General features: G+C 18.7%; 3 protein-coding genes across 3 annotated transcripts; all 3 read left to right on the top strand.

Annotated features, from left to right (window-relative positions):
- Window positions 1-545: 545 nt before the first annotated feature.
- PGSY75_1313700 (septum formation protein MAF-like protein) lies at window positions 546-1,340 on the top strand (the record flags this gene model as incomplete). Its single annotated transcript, XM_018787201.1, has 1 exon — window positions 546-1,340. One exon carries the CDS (start codon window positions 546-548, stop codon window positions 1,338-1,340), a length of 795 nt encoding a protein of 264 aa, XP_018639943.1.
- A 1,386-nt stretch (window positions 1,341-2,726) lies between these two features.
- PGSY75_1313600 (hypothetical protein) lies at window positions 2,727-8,789 on the top strand (the record flags this gene model as incomplete). Its single annotated transcript, XM_018787200.1, has 1 exon — window positions 2,727-8,789. The coding sequence occupies one exon, from the start codon at window positions 2,727-2,729 to the stop codon at window positions 8,787-8,789; it is 6,063 nt and encodes a 2,020-aa protein (XP_018639942.1).
- Window positions 8,790-9,755: 966 nt separating this feature from the next.
- PGSY75_1313500 (putative membrane protein) lies at window positions 9,756-14,906 on the top strand (the record flags this gene model as incomplete). The annotated part of the gene is made up of 2 exons (XM_018787199.1): window positions 9,756-10,878; window positions 10,987-14,906. The coding sequence occupies 2 exons, from the start codon at window positions 9,756-9,758 to the stop codon at window positions 14,904-14,906; spliced, it is 5,043 nt and encodes a 1,680-aa protein (XP_018639941.1).
- Window positions 14,907-15,140: the final 234 nt, after the last annotated feature.

Below are 15,140 nucleotides of genomic sequence, written 5' to 3'. Positions count from 1 at the left end.
TTTCAATTTAATTTTAAATATATAAATTTTAATGATTTGACAATAAATAGGATGAAAGATAGATATAAAAGGAAAACAATAAAAATAAATAAATAAAATTAAAATTAAAAGGAGAAAAATTTAGATCAGTATTCTTTATTAGATATAATATTCATGAATATATATTACTTACACCTTTCTTTTTAAGAATCTTCTTTTTTATATAAAAAGAAATAAGTAAAAGATTGTATTCTAAAAATATATATAATTATATATTTCAAAATATTTTTTAAATGTCGTATTTTTTAATATATAATACATACTATATATATATGCTATATATATATAATATTTATTTTGTCAGTTTACTTTTTATTTTTTTTTTATTTTTATGTTTATTTTATTTTATTTGTTTGTAAAAAATAAATGAAGAGCAAATATTTATAATACTAAATATAAATAGAATTATGTAATATTATTTTACATATATAATAGATCTCTCTATTTTTTTTTTTTTTTTTTTTTTTTTGAACAGTAGAAAGAATTTATCTTGTATCTTTTGAAATATGAAGGATTATTCTCATATTATTGGATCGGGAGATTTGTTTAACAATGAGGATAGATGTTGGGTTCTTTTGGCTAGTAAATCGCCCCGAAGAATTGAATTAATGAAGTTAATGGGTATAAAAAATTTATATATTTGTGAATCAGGTTTTGAAGAAAATTTAGATAAGAGTATATTTTCTTGTGCTGAAGATTATGTTAAAGAAAATGCATTAAAAAAAGGTTTGAATGTTGTTGAAAATGTATGGTTTTCTTATAATACAGAAACTGAAGATATAACTGCGAATGATATAAATGATTTAAATATCAAAGTAAAGAGAGAAAAAAATAGTAACCATTCAAATGATTATAATAAATATGAAATAATGAATATAAATAGTAAGTTTGAACCATTACCTAAAATAATAATATCTTGTGATACTATTGTAACTCTAAATAATGAAATAATAGAAAAGCCAGTAAATAAAAAACATGCACATGATATTTTAAAAAAATTATCATCAAATGTTCATAGCGTATTTACTGCTGTATGTATATTTCTATATAAAAAAAAAATACCCATAACTTTTATTGAAAAAACACAGGTACATTTTGATGACTTAATGGAACAAGATATTTTACAGTATATAAATACTAAGGAACCATATGATAAGGCAGGGGCATATTCTATACAAGGTGTGGGATCCCAGTTTATAAAAAAAATAGATGGTTGTTATTATAATGTTATGGGTTTGCCTATAAATAAATTGTCTAAAATTTTGACAAAGTTATACATAGATGAAGAATTCTCCTTATAATACAAAAAGGTATGAACATATATATATATATATATATATTAACATGTATTTTTTTTTTATTATATAGATATATATCTTAATTCCTTATACAATATTTAATTTTTCTAATATATTTTTTTTTATATATTAAAATTTTTTTATACTTTTTTTAAAGATTTATTAAAATAAGAAAAAATATAACACTAATATAACTTATGAAAAAAATAAATATATATATATATATATATATATATATATATATATGTTCATCAAAATATGTAATTATATATATTTTTATAATAATACATATTTTATAGGAAGAAGATTGTAAAAAAAATAAATGCATATCCATTTATAGAGAAAAAGGGAATATACTAATTTAATACATTTTTATCATATAATAATATGAAAGGACATAAAGGGAATATATTTGCCACCATAAAATACAACAAGCACTACATTGCAGAATAAAATCCAAATCATGAAGAATATAAAAATTTAAATAAAATGATACATTATTAAAAATAAGAAAATATATATTTTCTTATGGAGATACTTTCTTCTTTTTTTTTTTTTTTTTTTTTTTTTTTATTTATAAAATGTATAAATTTAATGTATGTATAAATGTATATATTTGTAAAACAGGAACTAATTTTTTTTTTTTTTTTCTTTTTTATATATTTTAAACAGAATATTTCATATTGCATATATGTGAAAGATTGATTACATGAATATATGTATTTCTTTTGTATATAAATGTATTACATATATATATAAATATATACATATTTGTCTATTTTCATATATCTCTAATATATATGTTGTTTTATCATAAAGAATAATTAGATTATATATGTGATGTTACTTGTTTAGTAGATATATGAATATGCACTTTTTATATGTTTTTTTTTTCTATAATATATTTTTTTTTCCTTTTGTTGTCAAGCCTTACTTTCTTGTATATAACAAAAACTTATAGGTTAATCACTTACATTTGATTTTTAATTATGAATTAAAAGAAGCAAAAATAAAAATAAATATTCATATTTATATATTGTTATGATGTTTTTTTTTTTTTTTAATTCAGTTATCTTATGTAGATACATGTATATTAAAATCATTCAATTATCTTTTTTTTTTTTTTTTTTTTTTTAACTTATAAAACAAATAATATTAACAAAAAGAAATAAAAAGATAAAATACATTCTTTAATTACGTTGACATAACATATCTGTATAGTATTATATTTTTAAAAAAACATTTTTTTCTTTTTTTTTTTTCTTTTTTTTTTTAGATGTTTTAACTGGTGTCTAATATTACCTTATTATTATTATTAATTTTTTTAAAAATTATAGTTATTATGCTCATATATAAAGGTAATATATTAAAAAAAAAAACCAAATAAAAATGACTACACTACAGAAAAAACTGTCTGCGTTAAAAAGCAAAAATAGAAAACATAGTATAATAAATAAAAATGTAGATCCATCATTAATGTATAACACCAACAATTTAAATAATTACTTGAGGAATAACAAGGAGGGAAATAAAACATATAATAATATGAAATCAAATGTAGGTGTAAATAATGCAAAAAATATGTTAAATGTAAAATATGCAAAGTATTCAAAATATAGACACAAAGGGATTCCAAAACAATATTTTCAAAAGAAACAATCACCATATAATAATATAAAAAGGATAATTCTTAAATCTATTACATGGTTTAGTTATCAAAACTTTAGAAATATGTTATTTAGGAAAAAAAAAAGTACAATAATAAAAGATAATAATGGATTGAATGTTAGAATGATGATTAAAAACAATAGCAATAAAGAAACGGTATTAAAAAAAAATAATGAAGAAAATATAAAAAAAGCTCCCATACAAAACAAGAAAAAAGAACTTCCAAAAAGTATACATAATACTAAAAATATCAATAATAATATAAAAAGTACAAAAGTTATTAAGAATGAAAAAACAATAAATGTAAATAATGGGAGTATATGTAGAAGTAATTCAGATAGTAATGACCTATTAAAAAAAAATTATGTTTTTAAAATAAATAAATCAGAAGCTCCATATATTCAAGAATTATTAGGTAAAATGAAAGATGATGATAGTATTTTAAAGGATAAATATGATAATGTAAAAAATGAAAAAGAAAAAAAAAAAGTTATTAAAAAGAAAAAAAAAAAAAAAAATGATCAAAATTATAGTGATAACAGTACTAAAATTAGTAGTAATAAAACGGAAGAGAATATGTCCTGTAGTTTTGCAGCATCCAACAAAATATTATCAAACAATAATCTTAATAATAATAATAATAATAATGATAATTGTGATGATGACATAGAATCCAATTCGGTTGATTACAAAATAAAGATATATAAAAATTTAATGGAAAATATAAAACCTACCAGAAGTTACCAATTAGATATAAGTCATCCATTATATAACAGCCTATGTAAAAATGAACTCTCTTATTTAAGTTCTAATTGGCATGATAGAATAAATTTTGCATTTCGTAATATTTGGGCCTTGAGTGATTATATGTATGATGAAAAATCCGAAGGAGAAAGAGAAAAAGAATTTTTTAATGAATTAGAATTATTTCATGCTTCAAGTAATATAGGAGCATGTGGTTTAGTATATTCGTTATTTCTACAAAATATAGAAGATAATGAATTAAATAATTATTTAAAAAAATGTTTTGTTCAAATAAATAAAGAGAATTATCCCTATATTTATAAAATATATAAACCTAAATTTGAAGATGATTTAATATTTTTATTTGATAGTATAGTGTTTACTATAGTTCTAGGAAGTACAAAAGATAATATAAATTATAATACTGCACGAAAAATATATAGTAATGATTTAAAAGGTAAAATGGTTTTATGTGATTGTATATATAATTTAAAAAGAAAATCTAACTTTTGTTTACCTATAGCTAACCAAATTGATTTTATGGGTATGCGAATAATAGCAGAACCATTAATCCCTTTAAATGAGCAATATATGCCAATAGATATAATAAAAGATATATATCAACACATTGATATGAATGATTATATGATTGACGAAGATATATTACTTTCAAGTAATTTATTGGATGGTGCATCAAATAAAATGAATGATAAAAGAGAAAATTATAATTTTACAAATAATGAATACTGTGATAATTATATGGATATAATAAATAGTAATACATGTGTAGACAAAAATGATATAAATATGTTAAGTACAAATAAATTGAACTCTATAAAAAAAAAAAAATATAAACCAAATGAACAATTTTATGGAAGAATAATGCTAGAAATAGAAAAATATGACTTGGAATTTTCAGATCAATTAAAACAAATGAGTCATTATATGAATTATGATTGTTGTATTTTGCCTATTGGCATTTCTAATTATTTTGAATTGAATATATTAAAAAATAAAAATAATGTAAAAATATATAAATCAGTAATTGATAATTTATATTTTATAAGAGGAACAGAAGAAATATTACCTCCTTTTCTACTTTTGAATATGGATAAGGAAAATTATATTACAAGATTAAGATATGAATTTATAAAATATTATTATGAAAAACCACTATGTAATACTACTAAAGCAATAAATATAAAATATGATGAATATAAAAGTCATAATAATAATAATATAGATAAAATAAAAGAAGCAACAAAAGAATGTATTAATAATATTGATAATTATATCATCCCCAAAATATCTAATTTTTTATTAAATTTTTCAGATAGTTATGATATAACACAGGTATATCATTCTCATGGAATAAATATAAATAAGTTAGGTTATTTATTAAAAAAAAATATACCTGATTATTTGTCAGAAATGGTATGTAGGGAACTTATTGCTCGTACTTTAAAGTGTATTTATTATGAACACATACATTCATTTATAATAAAACATTTAAAAAATGGAAATATAACAAGGAATATATCAAATCAAGAATTTAATAATGTAACAAAAAGAAAGGATCATGGTATGAATAATTATATGGATAATTATGTATCCACAACATGTAGTAATAATGAAATTAATAATAACAATGATAATGATAATAATGATAATAATGATAATAGTGATAGTAATGATAATAATAGGCAGAATTACTTGTATAGTAATACATATATAAAACATAACGATCATTATAATCTCATTAATGGTAATAATGCATGTTGTCAATATACAAATAAAAAAGAGAAAATGATTTTTTCATGCTTATGTAAAAAATGTATATCTGATTGGAACTATTTCCCTGAATTAACACCTCATAAAATATTAATACGTTTAATAAATTTAACATTAAATATTAATACTTTTGAGTCTTTAACATTTTGGAATAATATATTAATACCTGATTGTATTAAAAAATATAATATCAATTTGAGTGAATATATAAATATAAAAGATATAGAAATATACGGATTGCTCCTTTGTATAGAATATCATATGGGTATATCTTTTACAAATGAATGTAAACAAAATTATAAAATTAAATTACCTTTAACTTTGAATGATATGTCTAATTTTTCTACCAAAAAAGATGTAACTTTTTTTCCAAATATATATAGTTTAAAAAATATTTTTCCATCGAATATAAATTTAAATGTAAATAATTTCGTAGAAAATAATAATGTAAATGATAACTATAATAACATGAATCATTTAGTTAACAAAGCTAATAAATATAAATATAAAAACAATTTAAATTGTTCATCATTTAACAGTGATATAAATAAAATATATGACTATGAGAACATAAATAATAAAATTTATAATTCTCATGATGAAAAATCATTTGAAGGGAATAATTTTTCAAATAATAAAAATAATCAAACAAATAGGAAAAATGTATATTTATTATTAGAAGATATGATAGATGATAATATACTATCACAAATAGGTGATAGCATAAACAAATATTATCCTAATAAATATGAACATAATGAAAACAATAAAAAAATGAATACATTTAAAATAAAAGAGAACCATAGGTTTGATAACTCTAATAATTATGGAAAACAAATTGATTTTGAAAGAAAACATTTTTCTTTATTTTATCCAAGATCTACGAACTGTTTGCCGTTATATTGTACATGGTACTACAAAAATATTGAAAAGTTATATTCAAATATTTTATTGCAAGAAAAGTTTAAAATAAAAAATAATTTAAAAGAAAACATTATAGATATAATTGGTATTCAAATGAGCAATTTTTTAAGTATTCATAATATATGTTCTGTTGGTACATGTAGTAAAATAAAAAGTTATATATATGAATATAATATACCTTGTCATCCTTATTGTATTCTTAATGAAAAAATGAAATGTATAAATTATGTAAGATCAAAAAAAGCAATTTATTTATTACTAAATTTTAATATAAATAAAAATGTATTAAAATTAGCTAAAATATTTCTTCATTTGGCATATATACATTTTGAGCATGGATATATAGAAAAGTGTCTAAAGTTATGTTATTATATTTATAATAATATTCCAACTATTGGATCGATAAAAAGAGATATACTTATTTTAACATTTCAATGTAAATTAAAAGAGGAAAAAATCCAAGATGCTTTATTAATTTATAAATTAATAATACAATTTAGTAAATATTATGATGGCGAATATAATATAAATACATTATGGTGTAATATATTATTAATGCAATATTATTATGATAAGGCAAATACTGTCGAAGCAGAAAGTATAAAAAAAAAAAAGAATAGTACAGATCTAGAAGATGACAACGATTGTTATTATAAATATGATAATAGAAATGTAATATATAATAAAAATATAATAGATTTAAAAAGAAAATATTTAATAAATGCATTAAACTATTCAAAAAAATGTTATCATATTCTTTCAAGTAGATTAAATGATATGTGTTTTGATTATATATATATATTTTCATTAATAATGTTAGGTAATATATTAATGTCTTTAAATAAATTTGCAAAGGCAATAAAATATTATAATTTATCATTACAATATTGTACTAAAGGAAAAATACCAATTTTTATGTTAGTACAAAATAAATGTTTATTAGCAGAATGTTTGAAGAAAAATGGAAATGTTTATAAAGCCATAGAACTAGCAGAAGAATGTTTAAAAATATTACATACAAATAGTAATAAATATATTCCAAATTTAGATTTATATATAATATTAAAGTTAGCACAAATGAAAGAATATATAGGTTGTAAAGATTTAATTACATATTATTCAACCGTATCATTAAAACAAAATAGTTGTAATAATAATAATATAATTAACAAGAAAATATGTTTATCTGATTTTATAAATTTTGAACAGAAATATTTAAATGAAAAAAATATCAAATATAGAAATGAAGCTATAAATTTATATATAATATTATATGAGAAATTAAAAAATAAAAAAAACTATGCTGTTGTAAAAGCTAAAGATATGTTTGGTAATTTTTATATCAAAGATGATATAACATATAATAATAATAATAATAATAATATCGAAATAAATATAAATAATGACGATATTGAAAGAATATATGAACTTATAAAAGAAATATTAAAAATTAAAGTAATATCATTATGTATGAATAAACAAATTATGTTTGCTTCCAAATTATTAGCAATCGTTTTATCTAAAAATTCATCTCCTTTTATAACTAATTTAACATTAATGAAAGACAAAAATGAAAATCGAAATATCCTATTTAATAATATGTATGACGATGATAATATAAAAAATGTGATGGAACTAAATGAAAATAAAAATATAAAAAATCTAATATATGATGATATTTTAATGAATAATACTAATCATCACCATCATCATAATAATAATATTAATGGTATGCTTAATTATGAACTTAGCCATTTTCATTTAAATAAACAAAAAAAAATTTTTGAAAAAAGCTGTTACACAAAAGATTATGATTATATATCTGTAGAAAAAATTTTATTTGATGATACATATTTTGAAATAGAAGATATATGTGAATATTGTTATTTGAAATGTGATGATAATATTAATAAATGTAATAATAATGAAATGATTTATTCTTTAAATCCAAGTATATGGTTTGATATACTATTTTTTAATGTAATGAAAGGTACATGTAATAATAAAGAATTAATTGTATTAATTGATTTATTTAAATTTTTTTTAACACCTATGCAAAAACAACTTATATTATATCATATAAAATCTTTACATAATATTAATAATAAAGATGAATATTCAGAATATATACAATACATATTAAATAGGGAACAAACAAAATATTTACATTTTGCAAATGTGGTAGATAAAAATTTTCATACATCATGGTATGACAATAATAACAAACCTGAGAATTTTTCAAATTTTGATAAAAAGGATGTAATAAAAAATATAGATTTGTTATCTAATATTAGGGTTACAAATCCGAATCTATATTCTTGTTAAACTTATTTTGTATAAATATTAAAAAATGAAATAAGAAAAAAGAAAACAACCATGAGTGGACAATAATATATATATATATATATATATATATATGTGTATTTTTTTTTTTTTTTTTTTTGTAATGTGTGATAATTTGTTTTACCATATTATATATAGTACTGTATCTATTTCATTAAATTTTATTTTTTAAAGTATTATATATATATATATATATATATACATATACATATATGTATTTTTTTTTTTTATGCATAAATGTGCATACATATATTTTATATTATATGCACATATATATTTAATGAACACAAAATAACATAAATATTTCTTATATATTTCTTGTTGACATAGAAGTTGTTTGTCTATTACATGTACTTAGGTATTATTATTTTTTTATTATTATTTGTCAATTACAAAAGAGATAACAATTTCTTTTTTTCTAATTCATAATAAAAAAATAAAACAGAATAAAATATATAAAAGATACACAGTTTGAAAATAAGGTTACATATACGAATATGTAACTATTCGTATATATTATATATATAATTAATTTTTTTTTTTTTTTGAGTAAAATATATAATGTAATAATACAAACAGAATATTATATTTTTAAAAATATATAATGCTTACACAATTGATAAGTATATAATAAAAAAAAATATATACACATGTGCATTGAAAATTCAATAATATGACGTAAAAATAATTACCATAAAAATGATAATATCTTTTAAATAATTACATTCATAAAATATTATATAATATTATATTATATATATATTTATATTATATCAGTATGATATTATCGTAATTTGTTAAAGTTACACCTATATAGATCCAAATTTCTCAGCTCCCCTAACACCTCACCAAAAAAAAAAAAAAAAATATAGACAAATAATAAATAAATAAATATATATATAAAATGCAATATATATGCTAAGAATATAAAAAGAATATGAATCGAAAATGGTGTATATAGATAAAGAACCTATATCAAATGAAAATAATATTAAATATTTAAAAGTGTATTCTAATATTTTATTTAAATATACAGAAGCACAAGAGAAGAAAAAAGAATATATTGATGTAGCTTTATTGGGTGATAATATAAAAGAGGAAAGGAAATTTTTTAAATTAATAAATATTGATATTTTATTAATAATTCTATGGTTTTTGGTACTTTACAGTTTTTCATATAATATAGTAAATGTAAGAAATTTTCAAAATGATTTATCTAATAATATAAATGAATCTAAATTTTATTCTGAAACTTTTTACAAATCATTGAGTGATAATATAAAAAATACTAATAGTGATTATTCATATGAATCTAGAAAAAAGGATTATACTACATTTAAAAATATAAATAATAAATTTGAATTAGCTTCATGGATAAAAAATGAGTTCGCAAAAAATGTATCTTATGAAAAATATTTCAATAATAATATTATATTTGGAAATTGTTGGAGAATAACTATGAGATTATATAACAATAATAATAATAATGATGATAATAATAGCAATGAGTCGTTAATAAAAAATTTTTATAATAAAAAAAAATTATATGAAATATATTCAGATACTAATTTTTTAAAAGAAATAGAAAATAATCAAAATATTAGTTATCCTTATTTTGATAAAAAATGGAATTATAACTTTTCATATGAAAAGTCATATAAAAAGATTGGAGGATTATATCAAATAATATGTGAAAATGATTATAATAAAATTCAAGAAATGTTATCTCAGGATAGTTTTTATACAACAACGTATCCATATTTTATACCAGCTGTTATATTAACAAATTATAATATAGCTACAGTTACATTAGATTATTTATTATATAATCCTATATTAAATCTTATATCTTATAATGCTCTAAAATTTTCTTTCTTACCTAATACTAAAATATATAAAGAAATATCTACATTGTCAGCCTCATGTAATCAAATGAATTTATGTTTCATAGTTTCTTTTTTTGTATTTCTTTGTATTTTTATTATGTATATATTAAAAGATGTGAGAAAATATCTCCTGGTCGGTTTTAATTTGTATGTGAAAACGTATAGTTGTAAATTTATGACCATAGGTAATTTACAAAAATGTAAAATAAAACAAACAAATAAATAAATAAATATATAATATATATATATATATATATATATATATATTTACCTTTATATATTTCCCTTTTTAGTGTGCGTCTTATTAAATATGTTAAGCCTAGGCATTCATCTTCTGTTTCAATATAAGATACCCACTTTAAATGCTACATATGAAAATGGGAAATATAAAATAGATTCCTTATATGCCAATGCAAACTCAGATAGTATTGTAAATATGTTTTATGATATGGAACGAGTTATTTTGTATATAGAATGGACAAAATACATTTTTATATTTACATGTTTCATAACATTTATATTTTCATATTATTTAATTATAAAAAATTACGGTTTGTTAATAAAAAAATATAATAATGTTGAGAAGAATATTAAAAAGGATTTCTTATATCCTTGCTCTATTATATTAATGGTTGTTTTTATATATTTAAGTATCGTTTCAATTTATCGTTATGAGGTCTTTAATATTTCTGAAAATGAAAATTGTAATATGATTTATGTTTTTATTTTAAATATATGTTTAGTTTTTGCAAACTTTCAAGGATTTAATATATCATCAATAATAAATACAGAGGGAAATAATTTATCTTATTTTTATTTCATCCCAACACTTTTTTTTATATTCACCATTATTTTTTCTTATATCTTTTTTTTGGCCATAAAATCTTATATTAAAAGAAGTAAGAAAATGTACAAATGGTATATGTGTCATTTTAAAGATAACAGAATATTAAGTAAAGATAATAACACGGAAAGAGGAATAAAAATTCAAGCATATAAGAAAAGAAAGTCAATTTACAATAAAAATAATGAGTATAATAAAAGTGAACGAACGGTAGAAACTAATATATGTAATGAAGAAAGAAGCCAAAACGAAATAAAAACAGATAAAATAGATAAAATAGAAAAAATAGAAAAAAATGAAAATGAGAAACACGGTGAAACACCCAATGAAAATATAGATGATGAAAATATAGGAGACGAAAATATGCAGAATATAAACGGTTACAATAAAAACATATACAATAATAAGAGTCATCATAAAAACATACACAATAATAATTCAGTTGTATACAATTCCGAGGAACATGGCAATAGTAAATCCAAACGTAGCAAAGAATTACACATACCAGATTTAAAAGAAGATTCAATAAAAAAGAATAATGGTAATACTTCAAAGAATTCATATGATAATTCAGAAGAAAATAATATTAGAAATGTTGAATATATGAACGAAGAAGATGGAAGCGAATGTTACAATTTTTCTTTAAATGATTCAAGTGAAGGTGAAATAAATGTAGACAATATAGATAAAGAAATAAATTATAAAGATATCATAAAATTAGGGAAAAAATCGAATACTAATAAAGAGGCTTATTATTCAAATATGATGGAGGAAAATGAAGAAAATATATTCAATATTGAAAAATTTATAAATATATTTTTTAACTTGAGAAATAGATTTTTACCTTTTTCTTATAATGTGAAAAAATATATTTTAAAGGAATATAATAAAAAAACGAAGAATAAAAAAAATGAGAAATTTATTTGTTATTTCTATATTTGTATAAGCTTATTAATATTTTGTAGTTTATTCATTATAAATAATTTTAAAAAAATAAGTGAAACAGAAAATTTGTTAAAATATCAAATTGAAAATGTAAGTTTCTTGAGTCGTGATAAATTATTTACCAATATGAAATTTTATCACGAAAATAAAAGTTTGAATATCAATATTAAGAATGAATATTTAAATTTCCATAAAATAAAAAACAAAAATGATATTATAGAATGGATAAAAAATTGTTTTACTTTATATTTAGAAAATGGTACAGATTTATTTGGTAACAATGCTATATATCATAATTCATATAAATGGATAGAACTATATGACTTATTATATGGTAAAATATATGTACGTATGACATCAAGAGAAGAAATAAATATAAGTGATAATATATACAGTAATAATAATAATATAATATGTAATAATAGACAAAATAAATGTTATACATATATAAGAAATGAAAATAATATATTGAAAAATAATTTAAATGATATTTTATCACTTATTGATGATTCTATAAAAGAATTGGAAATATCATTTATTTTATCTGATGTAGATGATCATCATAATATATTAGTAAAAATAAATTTTCATTTTACTTCTACTGGTTATATATCAAAATATATACATTTTGATCATTTATATTTTAATTCTTTTAATATATATCAGATTATTGGTGTGGTCGTAAATATTCTCTATCTTATTATATTATTATCTTTATTAATAGTTATATATAAGTATTATTATACAAATTTTTTTTATTTTTATAACATCTGTATTAGTTCCTTAAAAGGTACTACTTATTCCAATAATAGTAATATGACACATATTATGAATACACAAATGGAGAATTTTAATTACAGAAGTGATAATAATACAAGGAATTTACAAAATATGGACAATACAAATAATTTCAATGTGGTAAATATAAATAATCATATTATTCATAATAATAATATTCATAATAATCATAATAGTAATAGCTATATTTATAGTGATAATATTATGTTCGATAAATACAAAGATAATAACATGAATAATGAGGAGATAAATTATTATGGTCCTTATTATAATGAAAACAATTTTACTTTAAACAATAATTATATTTCTAACATGAACTATCATCCTGATAATTTTTATTCCAATGTAGATATAAATAATAAGACAACAAAATATAATTTAAGTTTGTTACTTAAATTGAAAATATATCTTACGTATCTTTTTGAATGTGATATTATAAAGTTGTTTATTTTTATACTACATATATTAATAGTCATATTTTGGCTAGCTTTATTTATAAATATAAATAGAATTTCTTATTATAATGAAATATTATTAGATAGTTATTTTGATATTCATATAAATACCATTTCCTTTTATTCTATTATGATTAATATTTTTTATGTGTTTCTGTTTTTAAGTATTATGAATATGTTTTTTTATTTATGCAAGTACGTCAAAAATGAAGTTATATATGAAGCTTTGTATTATAATAGAAAGCAGATATTAAAAAGTGTCTTATTATTATTATTTGTATGTTTTCATTTTATTATTTTTCATTATTTCTTTTATTACGGTATAGATAATTATGAAAATGTAACAATATATGAGCATGTGATTTATTCATTTTTAATATTAATAGGTATGGTAAAAATGGAAATATATTTAAAATATAGTACCTTATATTTTTTTGTTATTATATTACCTCATTTGATTTTCATACGTTTCCTGTGTATTTATACTTTGTTTGCCCCTACATTATCTAGTTACATAATAATAAAAAAAAACAGAAACAAACAAAGTAATAATACAGATAATATTAGTAGTGATAAAATATATAATATTGGAAGCAATTATGGTGACAGTAGTATGTATAATATGGAAAATATGAATACTGATCTTATGTATCACATTGACAATAATAATAATAAAAACAATATTAAAAATAATAATAAAACAAAACATTTATGTAATGAACAAAAAGAAAATAATACCAATAATCAATATGATGAAGAAGATGATATACCTTTCATATTAACACGTTTAAGTAGTGAACAGTGGAAAGGTTTAAAAGAAGAAATCAAAGAATTTGCTAAAATGGAAACATATAATATATTAATATATTTTCAAAAATTTAAAAATCAAATAGATAGTAAAAAAATTAATTTTATGTCTACAATATTAAAAAATGAATATAATTATTTAAATGAACAAATTAATAATATCATATTAGATTTACGTAAAGTTGAATTACAGTGGAAATTTCAAAGTAAACTGGTTAACTCATCAAATGCATATATAGATAAAATAAATAATGAAATTGATATGAATGAAGAAGAAATTGTTGAAAGTAAAAGTAAACTTTCTTCATTAAAGCAGTATTTGCAAAAAGTTCAAATGGACCCTACAAAAGAGCAGGACGAATGAAAAAAAGAATAAAAATAAATAACGTAAAATATAAAATAATTAAGGTATAAATATTATTAATAATTATCATAATGGCTTTTCTATATTTAAATTTATTTTGTTTTTAATTAATTTTTTTTTTTTTTTTTTTTGAAAAACAACATATATATGTAATAAATAATAAATTATATGTATATGTTTATATTATATGCACACATATACATATAAAATATATATATATAAAATCTATTATTG

This window comes from Plasmodium gaboni, chromosome 13, assembly GCF_001602025.1.
Source record: "Plasmodium gaboni strain SY75 chromosome 13, whole genome shotgun sequence".
In the NCBI taxonomy this organism is placed as follows: domain Eukaryota; phylum Apicomplexa; class Aconoidasida; order Haemosporida; family Plasmodiidae; genus Plasmodium; species Plasmodium gaboni.
This window is presented reverse-complemented; position numbering and strand designations above follow the sequence as displayed.